The 13225-nt window shown below is 41.4% G+C and overlaps 1 protein-coding gene across 1 annotated transcript; it reads left to right on the forward strand.

Annotated features, from left to right (window-relative positions):
- Positions 1-11079: 11079 nt before the first annotated feature.
- On the forward strand, positions 11080-11622 carry LOC308282747 (S-phase kinase-associated protein 1-like; the record flags this gene model as incomplete). The annotated part of the gene is made up of 1 exon (XM_080723135.1): positions 11080-11622. The coding sequence occupies one exon, from the start codon at positions 11080-11082 to the stop codon at positions 11620-11622; it is 543 nt and encodes a 180-aa protein (XP_080579261.1).
- Between the last annotated feature and the right edge of the window lie 1603 nt (positions 11623-13225).

The following is a 13225-nucleotide window of genomic DNA, read 5'->3' on the forward strand; positions in this document are numbered from 1 at the left end:
AACGTCTGGTCTGGAGCCCACTAGGGGTCCAAATGGACCCATACTTAACTTTGGAACCACAATCTATGCTGTTAACTCGTTTGTTAACTCTTGAGAGTGTTCAAAATGGAACCAAACGGACCCATGAGGGTTCGCTTGGTTCCATTTTGTACACTCTCACGAGTTACAGACCCCGCACGGTTCCGTCTGTGGTCCCAGGTGGTCACCTACAGGGGTGTGGCACCAAATTCTGGGCCCTGGGTACAAGGATTCACTGTGGGGCCCCCATGAATGTTCCTCATAGGGGGAGGGGGTTTAACCCATATAGACTGGGAACGCGGTATTACGCGTCATTTTGTGCTTTGACTAGTGAAAAATAGCAGATATACAAGTGCCGCGCTGCGAGCTTGTAGATCTGCTATTTTTGAAAAATCATGAAAATGTGTGCAAGTCTTTGAATATTTCAAATCCTTCTAAGGTTTTTTGAAAAACCTATGTTTCTATGTCAGTGGTGCTCAAACTTTTTAATGTGAAGGACCCCCAAAATTATATCTATTTGGCCACGGACCCCCATCTCAAAATATTTTGTTCCAGAGACCCCAAGCAAAATTTGAGTTACAAATGTTTGCTTAAAAATACATATAGTCAAAGTGATATATGTTCCGTGCTGCCTGTGAGCTTATATAACTGCTATTTTTCAATAGCTAAAGTATAAAATAATGAAGGCCCCTCCACCTTGGGCCCTAGTAACTCAGTCTCACTTTCCCCCCCCTTGTGACTCCCCTGGTCCCCGGTGGTCACCGTACCCCACGTTGAGAACCCCTGACCCCTGACCTCTCTGTGGAAGAAAGTAACTAACTAACTAAAGTTTTCAAGTAATTATAGCGGAGTAAAAGTACAATATTTGGATCCGAGAAAGATGTAGTGAAGTAGAAGTAAAAGTACTTCATCATAGTAAAAATACCTCAAAATTGTACTTGAGTAAATACAACACTGGCTAGATCCATGCCATGTAGCTCATCCACGTCCTTTTGTAGGCATATCCCAATGAATTGTCCTGCAGTTTGGGCTGGGACATTATCCTACAGGTAGGCATTAACTATTCAGTAGCCTACATCCTCCATAGAGTTCCTGGATCATTTATTTGGAATGATGTAGGCCTACTTGCCTTACTAGTCCTACAGTATGAGTAACCGATACCATACAATGAAATTAGAGAAAACTAACGAATACTGGCTATGGGTGCAATAAGTGGAACTCAATTACTTCTACCTATGTTTGGATGCTAAGGAAATGGTTCAGGCATGTGTTTACACTGCAGTTACAAAGCATGTCCACTAGATGGTGCTGTATAAAAGGTTATGCATACCATTATCACTTATAGCACCAATTTACATACATAATAGGCTACCTATTACAGTGGTAGCCCAGGGCAACTTAACTGAGATTGTGTGGCTGTGCTTCTGTTAATAATTATATTTCATTATTAAGCAATTTAGCCTGTGAATTACGTTGGGAATGCTTGTATATCTCACCAGTCGTTGTTAATTATAATGTCTGATTTTTTGGTGTACATTTTAAACTTAAATTTAGGCAATTTTTTGGAAGCTTGATCATCAAGAATAAAGATTTTTGATTGACTAGGGATGGCTGTACATTGTTTTTATTTTGTTCAAGCAGCCCCTTCCAGAAAGCAAATTGATTCTAAGCTGTAGCTTTACTGGCTTGTTTTGGATGCAGTGGAAATGATTCCTCTATTACAGGGGTTCTCAAACTTAGAGTTTGGACCCCAAGTGGGATCCCCAAATTATTTTGTGGGGCCCCAGATGATTAGCTTAATGTAAAAAAAAAAAAAAAAAATCACTCAACGGTAAACAAACCAACATAAGTGTATACAGGGTACGGTCTTGAAAATTTAAGGATTTTCAAGACCGTTTTATACCAAACTGGCCAAACTGTCAAATATTAAGTAAGCAATAGGCAAACATTGTGAAAATAGCCGATCTACAAGCTCACAACGCCTCGCACCGCACGTGTTGTAAAAAGCATGTAAATCTATTTTCACAATATTTATCTGTGGAACCGAGTCACATTAAATACAATTCCAAGTGCTTGTCAGCGTGGGGATCCCCAGTTTGTATATGTTTATTTTGGGGGTCACAACCTAAAAAGGTTGGAGAACCACTGACTGATCTATTATCACAAGTTAGGATGAATCTCTCTCACAAATAATCAAGAAATCCTTTCAATTTTCTTTGTTTAAATTTCGGGTTACAGTTTAATCACAATTAATATATATTTTTTGTTTTCACACACAAGACATTTAACTTGGATATAACAATACAAGAATCTGTGAGAATAAAAATATAATATTGCACATAATTAGCTGTGAGAGGAAGTACAGAGAAGATAATATAGATTAACATTCGCACACTTTTAGAATGATCTCTAAGGCGATGTGGAAAATTATATTTCATAGCCCATTTATAACAAATCATAAGATATATATTTGTAGCTGTTGGACAGAAACCTTGTATGTCCAAAATCGTTCTTTTTTTATAATTATTACAAAAAAAACACATTGAAAATACCCGATCACAACGTGTTGCAATCTTGTAGATTATTATTTTCACTACTTTTTTGTGACACTCTTGATGAAGAAAGGCACCAATTTACAGGTTTTGAGTGATATAGTGGGTCTTCTAACATCGTAAAAAATGTTAATAGCACTCCAGGTAAGGTCTGTTTGACCATCACTGTGACATTTAAATGTTTGACCAGAATCGTGTGTTATTATTATTGATATATTTCCAGGCGATGCTAATAAGAACCAAGAAGTCCTTGCATGAAGTGAAATTGGAAACATTGGAAGTTTTCTTCATGTAAAAAAAGAAATATATATATATATTGCAGACAATGAGACACTGATGGTATAATATATTAGTCTTCGACCAAGACTGTCTTAATTGACTATTTGGCAAAAATAGATGAACATTCATAAAAAATCGGAGAACATTCTGCAAAAATAGCAGAATATTCTTAAAAAATAGTAGATGCTCAAGCTAACAGAGCTTCACTTTATGGTGTGTTGCCTATTATGCCTAGGGTTTAATAGATCAATAGATATACTGTACATTTGCACAGCTGACAGATGCCAGCTTGGCTTCGACATCAACTTATATCAAATATCCATATATTAGCTATGTATAATAATATATTATATACTACTCTATATTATAAAGGATCATTATGTTGCATTATAAATAATACCATAGAATATATATATATGTATATACACTACACTATTCACTAGAATTAATGGATCATTACATTGTATATTTTTTTTTCTGATGTGTATCTTTAAGTCACTAGGATGTCTGCAAAAATTCTCACAGTGGTCACAGTAGTAGATGTTTTCTGTATGTATTTTCTTGTGTGAAGCTAGACCTGATGCACCGGTGAATCTTTTCTCAAACTGGTCACAGTGGCTTCCTTCTCTCCTGCATGAATTCTCTGGTGAACTTTGAGATTACTTCTATGTCTGAAATATTTCTCACACTGGTCACAGAAGTGGTACTCTTCTGCATGTATTTTTTGGTGAGAAGCCAGATGTGATGCACTGGTGAAGGTTTTCACACACTGGTTACAGTGGTAAGGTCTTTCTCCTGTATGAATTCTCCGGTGATCTATGAGATGTTGTCTTTGGTTGAACGTTGTCCCACACTGGTCACAGTCAAAGGGCTTCTCTCCTGTATGAATTCTCCGGTGCGTATAGAGAGTACTTCTAGAGCTGAACTTTTTCCCACACACGACACATTGGTAAGGTTTCTCTCCTGTATGGATTCTCTGGTGATCTATGAGATATTTTCTTTGGCTGAACTTTGTCCCACACTGGTCACAGGCGAAGGGCTTGTCTCCTGTATGAATCCTCCGGTGCCTATTGAGAGTACTTTTCAGGCTGAACTTTCTCCCACACACGACACATTGGTAAGGTTTCTCCCCTGTATGAATCCTCTGGTGACGTTTGAGATATTCTCTTCGGCTGAACTTTGTCCCACACAGGTCACAGTGAAAGGGCTTCGCTCCTGCATGAATTCTCTGGTGACGTTTGAGATTACTTCTATGTCTGAAATATTTCTCACACTGGTTACAGTGGTAAGGTCTTTCTCCTGTATGAATTCTCTGGTGATCTTTGAGATCTTGTCTTCGGCTGAACTTTGTCCCACACTGGTCACAGTGAAAGGACTTCGCTCCTGTATGAATTCTCTGGTGCTGATTGAGATTACCTCTATTGCTGAACCTTTTTCCACACAGGTCACAGTGGAAGGGCTTCTGTCCTGTATGAATCCTCTGGTGATCTGTGAGATCTCTGCTTTTCCCGAACTTCTTCACACATGGGACACAGTGGATATGTTTCTTCACCGGTATTTGAGCAGGAAAGACATCTGGGACAGAGAATGAGGGATAAAGAAACCATGATTAGAAATGACATGCAAGATGTAGCCTACTGTATACCAACTGATCATTTTCTCATTTTTAATTCTTCAGATTGATAGGGCTCCAGACTGTTCCATGCACCATTTAACCAGTTAATACAGCCTAGCATCCCTGAAACCTCCATATTTCAACTTTTTAGGTTTTATTTTCATCAGGTCGTCAGACCTGGTCGACATCTCGTCTGACCCGTGGTCGACACTTTCTCCGTCATTTATATAGTTCCCGTCACTTTTTCCACATTCAATGTCCTGTCTGTTGTCACGGTTACGCTCCCCCAGGCTATGGGATCGATAGACCTGATCTACAGATCGCGCGCCACAGATGAAATCTAGAGCTGGATAAAAAAAACTCTGCTTGCAAAATGAAGCTTCTAGCCGGAGTGGGGGTCAGAAGGGTCTGCTGATTATCCCCCCACTATTGGGGGACACTATTGCGATTGACTGGTCTATTTATTTATTTTCCCGGTGCAACGTCTAGCACCCCACCATTCCCATAATGTTGCACTGCGGTGTATTGGCTGCATGCTCTGCTTGCCTCTCAGACAAGTAATCAGGGTTGCCAACTGTCAGAATCCAAGAGATTCAGGTGTGGGGGGCTCCCCAAGCGGGGGTCTGGGAGTCCTCCCCCAATTCTATTTTTGAAGCGGTGAAAGCCGCTTCCAAGGAGTGGCTTTGTCTGTCCCGTACAGTCTGTCCCATAGGCTTCCAAGGAGTCCCGTGTCCGTGTCATGTCCCGTGCATGCAGTACTGAGGATTGGTCAAGCTTCACATGACAATTTGGCCCTCCAGACAAAATCATTCATTCATTAAGAATTCATAAAAATATAGAACTAAAACACATAGAAAGTATAGATCTAGAACACAAAATGTATAGATCTAGAACACAGATTTCATAGCTTTAGAACACATAGAATAAAAATTCACCGCTTCACTTCGAACCAAGGTTTTTTGTTTTTTTTGTTTAAGAGAGTAGATTTTTGCGTGTTTGATAGTTTTATCAAGCTTGCCTTATTAGCATGGAAAGTAATGGGTACAATAGAGGGTATGCGCGTGACATCATCATCATACCCGGAAGTTATGCGGGAACGCCTACTGAGTGGCAAAAAAACTACTTAATGGCCTTGAAAGCCCATACATCAAACAGAAAAGTTCTATCTGATTGCATTAATTGACGTTAAACTCACTTTACCACTCACTTTGCCATTCGATTTGCCATTCACTTTATGCCCTATTTAATCCACTAGAAGTTTAGCCTATTAGGATTTGGACGCACTTGGGGGGCGGCGGCGAGGCGGCGGCGAGGCCCGGTCATTGTGGCTCGCATACCGGCCCGGTTTTGCCTTGCTCCGCCACTGTCCAGGCGTTTCGGGCAGTATTTTGATGGAATCGTGCACTTTAAGAAAGAAGCATGGAATTTGGCACACAGTTAGAACATGCTATATGGAAAAAGTTTGTCTATAGGGGCATCGCAGATTTGTAATGGAAAACTTGTGGGAGCCAATCAAAGTTGGGCTCTCATAGACTTTACTATAGAGTAAAATAATACAAAAAATAAATATGCTTTAAGTAGCATGTGAGGGGTCAAACTAGGTGTTTTTCAGGATTCTGAATCCAATGCAAACATTTGTTTTGCAGGAAAAACATTCCTTGAGCTAAAAACTGACCCCATAATTTGGCAGAGTCATCACTTTTCACAGTTTTGTGGCGGACGTTTCTTGGAAAAGAATGTTTTTCGTGCAAATCAAATGTTTGCATTTGATTCAGATTATTTTTGTATTATTTCCTCCCACAATATACTCCCACAAGTTTCCCAAGACAAATCTGCGATGCCCCTATAGCCAAAAATGTTCCATATGGCATGTTCTAACTGTGTGCCAAATTTCATGCTTCTTTCATAAAGTGCACGATTTTTGCCTGAAACGCTCCGACTACCAGTGCTTCGACTCCCGCCCCTCTACTGTTTATGCACATTTTGGGGAAGGTGTCAGTCAACTCCACCCACATGCATCACGACAGCATCTTTCCTGCTCTTTATGGCAGTCTGCTCCCCAGACTGGTGAACAGAGACAGTGATCCAGAATCCATCATGGCGCTGACAGACAAAGTCTAGCATAGCCTCTATGGCATGGAGCACATGCATCTCAGCAGGCACTGGGTGAGATATCAAGCATACTGCACATCGCTAGCACGGAAGAAGTATACTTCATCATGTGCGTCATGAGAGAAAAGGTGACAACTTATTGTCAAGGTGTCTCTCTGCACATTCAAACTGGTGGATGTGAACAGGGATTTACACTAATGATTGCCCAACTGCCCGGGGCAGGTAAAAAAAATGGTCGGGCAGGTGAAGTTTGCTACCGGGTTGGGCAAGTGCACATTTTGAATAACATAATGAGATATCTGTCTTTAGATGAACAGCACTAGACTAGAGTGCTGCTCTGTCTCTCTCTCTCCGTCTCTCCACGGTCCCTCCCTCCCCTCAGACACACACACGCACGCACGCACGCACGCACGCACGCACGCACGCACACACACACACACACACACACACACACACACACACACACACACACACACACACACACACACACACACACACATATCTTTCTGCATACCTGAGGCAGGGAATCCAAGGAAATCGTCATCATTGCTTTCCTCTTCAAACATCTTGAGGATGTGTTGTTGCACGTCCAGGGCATCTGCAGGTATTAGCAAGTAAAATTGTACATTAAAGACCAGCTTAAATTAATAATCTGTTTTTCCAGTACCAGTAGTATGTTTTCATATATTGACACCACTTCCTGTTCACAGGTGTGAGACAAACTAGAATGAATAAAGATCAAATTTTATTTTGGTGTAATTTATTATTCTTTGTTATGCAAAAGAAAACGACAAGTGCGACCCAATATATAATTTTTAGTTTGTAAATGAATGTCCTACTTTGTCACACAGTGTCACATGAAAGTAACAAAAATAGCAGATCTACAAGCTAACAATGCATCATGATGATGTGACTTGTTTGAGCTTGTAGTATTTTTGCCTACTTGAACATTAAGTAGATTTAAAGGAGACTTTGAGTAGAATCAAATTATTGCCTTAGGAATGCAACAAAAACGAAATATGGGGTTCAGTGGGGTGAGTGTGTACTTGATAGAAAATACTTATTTTGTGTGTAAACTCCTTTAAATAAGAATTTTAACATGAGTGTATTATATTTATATTACTTTGTTTTCCGGTCTCAGTGGACACTTTGGTTTTTGTAGTGCACTCAATTGGAGGACTACAACTCCCATGAGTGTTGTAGTTTGTTTGGCACAGGTGTGACCAGGGCAGGAATTTCATGGAGGCCATGAAGGCCATGGCTGTCGTTGCCCCACAGTTTGGCCTTGTGCCCCTCAAACCAATGGCATGACCTGAGGCCACAGTGGCCTTAATGCCCCAGCTGACTGGACCACTTTCTCCTCTGTCTCTTTCTGGTCAATATGTAGACAGTAGACACCAGTGTCTCTTTCTTGTCATGAAGACACCAGTGTCTCTTTCTTGTCATGTAGACACCAGTGTCTTTTGCTAGGTCCCCATTTTTTAACCAATGCAGTATCTTTGTTTTGTGCAGGACTGACTTATGATTTATTTATTTCACAGCAGATAGTCTACAATACATATTGAATTTAAAACCATTCTTAACCCTTAAATTCAATTCATTCTTTCAAAGGACTAAAATATTGTTTTATTTGATGGCCTTCCTGGCCTGGCATTTGACCTTTGTGCCCTCAAAGAATGGACAACGCCAAAGGCCAAGTGGCCACGCCCCTAAAATGACCAAATTCCAGGCCTGGGTGTGACACATTCATTAACCAAGTGATGACACCCTGAACCTTACTGTCATATTGACTGCTTTATGCCTGAAGAAGGTATGACCATTATGTGTAAGAAGTACTCTTCGTTCCAGGAAGTATTAACAGCCATTACACAAGTGAAAAAGTCTTGATTTGCGTGCACGTGCAGCATAGTCACAGCTGTGCACAGTCGCAGCTGAGCGGGCTTATCTACAGTTGATTTGCTGCCAGAAGGAAGCACTCTCCGCTATTCAGTCCAGTTTTAAGATAACATTTCTGGACTGTCTGGGGTGCAGTGGTAAAAAAAAGTTCCTGCCCACCACCGCAGCGGATGGGAGTTCAAATCCACCGCAGTACATCTGGCTTTGTCAAGTGTCCATGTTCTGGGGAGGGTAGTCTTAAAAGGGGTTGATATTTATCACTACACATACTGTAATCCTATACGGGCTGGGGCGGCACCTTTCAGCAGGGAGTATTGGTTTGGGAGGAGTAAGAGGCCCTCACTGACTGGTTCCTACATTCATTAATTTGTACATTATTATATGGCCCACAGGTTTGGACATACAATTGTAGCCTACTGAAGATGAAAGAACAAGAACAAGACTAAAACAATAGCCTACAGTACATACCTTTTCTGTGCAACTTTATTTCGGGTATCAGCATTCCTTCCAAAAGCCGGTGCCCATGGTAGATCTGTTCTTCTCCTGACACCGCTGAAAAGCTTCTGGAGACCATCTCTTTTTTAAAGACCCTAAAAAGCTCATCTTCAGTCCATTTGGATAGTCGGTATTTGAGCCACGGTTCTACCAGCTGCGACCTGAAGTTACTCAACATTTTATCTAATTTGGTATGGTAATGACAATTTGTTTGTACTACAGAACTCCTAGATGCCAAATACAGAGCATTCACCTACTGTCTAGCCTCTGTGCCAACCTCGCCCCTCACCTGCCCACACGGCCACATGCACCCACGTGACTGGCAGAGGAGACAGATAGACAGGCTGACCCACAAACCAGAGCTCAGAACAGGCTCGCTACACTATGTCAGTGGTGGAAAAAGTACTCACATTTTTTACTTAAGTAACAGTATCAATACTGCAATGTAGAAATACTGTGTTACAAGTTAAAGTCCATAATTCAAAGATTGCTTGAGTAAAAGTATGAAAGTATTGGCATCAAAATATACTTCAAGTACCAAAAGTAAAAGTACAAAATGTTTGACAATAGCAGATCTACAAGCTCACAACGCGTTGCATCGTGACACGTTGTGAGCTTATAGGTTGGCTATTTTCAAATAGCCAAGGTAAAAAATAGGGCTAAAGTGGTTTATGTATGTTTTATAATATTATAATTTATACCTGCAACGTAACTTGTAACTAAAGTTTTCAAATAATTGTAGTGGAGTAAAAGCACAATATTTTTGGATCCAAGATCTAGTGGAGTAGAAGTAAAAGTATTGGAAATTGGAAATACAGAATCAGATACCTCAAGTGTACTTAAGTACAGTACTTACTTAAGTAAATGTACTTGGTTACTTTACACCACTGCACTATGACCAGTCTCATGAAACAAGTGAACAGTGACTCAGTCCGGCAAACACAGCCTGATGTAGCGACATGAGGAATGCAAGTCTTTTGAGGCGTTTGCAGCTGAGCAGCTACAGAAAAAACGACTAAAAGTTCATAACTTTAGCTCCATCCGAGAGGATCAGAGTTGGATTTTGGGTATAGGTTCAAAATCCCCAAACAAGCACTGTACCCCTAAATCCAAATTTGATTCATTTGGAGAGGGATTAAATGTTTACAACTCTTGGGCCCAGCTGGGGATATGTTCTTACAAGATTTTTGGTTATTCCAAAAGGTATAGCTGTGATTCTCAATTGTATATACATTTTACACTATACCTATTACTCAGAGAGCTTACAAATGGAACCTAATGGACCTGTAGGGGTCCATAAGGTTCTGTTTGTACGTTTGGTTCTGTTTGTACGTTTGTACATTGTACAAGAGAGAGAGGGGGGAGGACAAGAGAGACAGAGAGAGAGAGAGGACAGAGAGAGAGAGAGAGAGAGAGAGAGAGAGATACTGTAGCGAGACGCAGCATAATATAGCAACACACTCACACACACACACACACACACACACACACACACACACACACACACACACACACACACACACACACACACACACACACACACACACACACACACACAGTGTGACACAGACACACAGAAAAAGCGACCGTCACAATTTAGAAGGCAATCGTAGCCAAACAGGAGGGAATATGGGAAATGTGACAGATCCAATTTTGGAATACTGTGTACCGCTTTGCGTGATTTTAGGCCAAAATCTGTAGGAACAGTGGCCAAAAATGTGTTTTGCAAAAATCGGCAGAGAGGTGTCACCCTGCTATGTGCCTGCACTAACTCCAGACTGCAGATGTCACCAACACATCCAGCTCCTCTGTAGTACATGGTCAGCCATAGAGTGAAAGGCTCTTTGTTCAAAACCAAGAATGACAAAGCCCAAACTGTCACACGTTGATGCGTCACTCACAGCTTCATGCTGTACTGGTGTCTTAGATTGGCCTCCAGGAAATGATGTCATAGACTTACTAGATTACTGACGACTGAAACCTCTTCCAAACATGGCGTCATACATCATACATATGCCATCGATGAATTCAGTATACTTGTCTTTTGCTCGTTACGGATCTGTGGCCTTGCTATTGACTTCATTGGTGAGTTGACTTTAAACATTCACAATTATGCCCGAGATTAAGTTGCAAAGCTCCGACGGAGAGATCTTCGAAGTGGATGTGGAAGTGGCCAACCAATCCGTCGTCATCAAGACTATGTTAGAAGATTTGGGAATGAATGAAGAAGGAGGTGATGACCCAGTTCTTCTCCCTAACGTAAACACTGCCATCCTCAAGAAGGTGGTCCAGTGGGTCACCTATCACAAAGACGACCCCCCTCCCGGCCAGGACACGGAGAAGGGGACACATGACATCCCTGTGTGGGATAAGAAGTTCCTCGACGTCGACCAGGGCATACTGTTTGAACTTATTCTGGTTGCCAGCTATTTGGACATCAAAGGATTGTTAGACTTTACCTGCAGGTCGGTGGCCAACACGATCAAAGGCAAAACCATGGAGGAGATCAGGAAGACGTTTCACATTAAAAATGACTTGACAAAGGAGGAAGAAGACCAGATACGCAAAGAGAACCAGTGGTGTCAAGATAATAGCATGGTGTTGCACGATGCCCAACGCGACACAACGCGACAAATCTTCCTGGGTCCTGAGTGAGTAGAACGCGCGCGTCTCTCGGTAGCTCTCGCAGATTTCATTATAAAACTTCATGATCAACAATATAAGGACATTTTCGTTTTAGCTCAACTTCTGGTGTTATATAGAAGCTCTATATCACAAGAAAGTGACGATGACGGGAAGAAAGAGATCACAAAAGGATCTCAAAGCAAAAGCTGGCACAAACGAGGAAGACCAGAGCAGTCCCCCGTACTCACCTGAAAAATCAAACCTCGGTTCGAAGTGAAGCGGTGAATCTGAGTATAAAATTGTCTAGAGCTACAGAATTCTGAATGAATGAATTTTATCTGGAGGGCCGGATTGTCATGTGAAGCTTGACCAATCCTCAAACTATGGTCTCATTGGACATTTTTAATCACCGGGACGGACACTACACACATATTCAGATAAAACCTGTTCATTCTGGACTGAAATGACCATATATGGACATGGGGGACACACATGGAACACACATTTACGGACAGATAAATCCTGTTCATTCTGGACTGAAATGACCATACGGTATATGGACATGGGGGACACACATTTACGGACAGATAAATCCTGTTCATTCTGGACTGAAATGACCATACGGTATATGGACATAGGGGACACACAAAGCCACTCCTTGGAAGCGGCTTTCACCGCTTCAAAAAGTAGCCGGGAAGGAGGACGCCAGTCACGCCACTGATGGTGACTACACCACAGTCTACAAATGTGGTGTTGGAAACTCAAAAAGAAAGTCACACCTGTGCTCACTTCGCATGGTATCAAACACGACGCACGGGCATACCTTGCATGGGCCGCTCTGTCCGTGACGTCAGTTATCTCCATACATGGAGATAACCGTATGAGCGTCCTCATAACGCTCATAAGGAAAATGCTGTTTCTTCATTGGCTAAATATGATACTCCGTAAAGGTTATCTATATCAGGGGTTCCCAAACTTCTTTGTCACAGGGCACCCCATAAATATTATTTTAATCCGAGGCACCCCTTATTTTCACTCCCAGCACCGATTTATAGCATATCGTCGTTGCTGAGTGGAAACCTTGTCCAAAACCGTTCGTTTTGTATTTATCATCTATAAAATGTACTAAACTAGTGAAAACGGCAGATGCAAGGCGTTGTGTGCTTGTAGAGCTGTGCTGTTTTCACTAGTTTTGTGTGACAGAGGTTTCTGCCTGACATTAATGATATTTTAGTGATTATGTTGCGAGGAAAACGTTGAGATAATAGCCATTTTGGTTAGAACTGACTGAAAATAACTTTGTACTTCAATGAGACTTTTTCAAGTGTCCAAATAAATTACAAATATTATCAAATGATCTCGCGTAGCGGCACCCCTGGACTGCCGTCACGGCACCCAGTGTGCCCCGTCACCCACTTTGAAAACCCCTGATCTATAACCTCATTGACTTGTGGCAAATGGGGAACTGCAAAAAACGGCAACCACACTTGCAATTTCCCAGAATCTGATAATAGAATTGCAGAATTCAATTTCCAAATGTGACCCACTTTAGCAAGCTTACTTGGTTTTCCCATAACACTTTTCTGGCACTTTATTTCTTTCACTTTCACTTTCACTTTTTCACTTTACACAG

Source organism: Nannobrachium achirus, assembly GCF_963921795.1.
Source record: "Nannobrachium achirus genome assembly, chromosome: 4".
NCBI lineage: Eukaryota > Metazoa > Chordata > Actinopteri > Myctophiformes > Myctophidae > Nannobrachium > Nannobrachium achirus.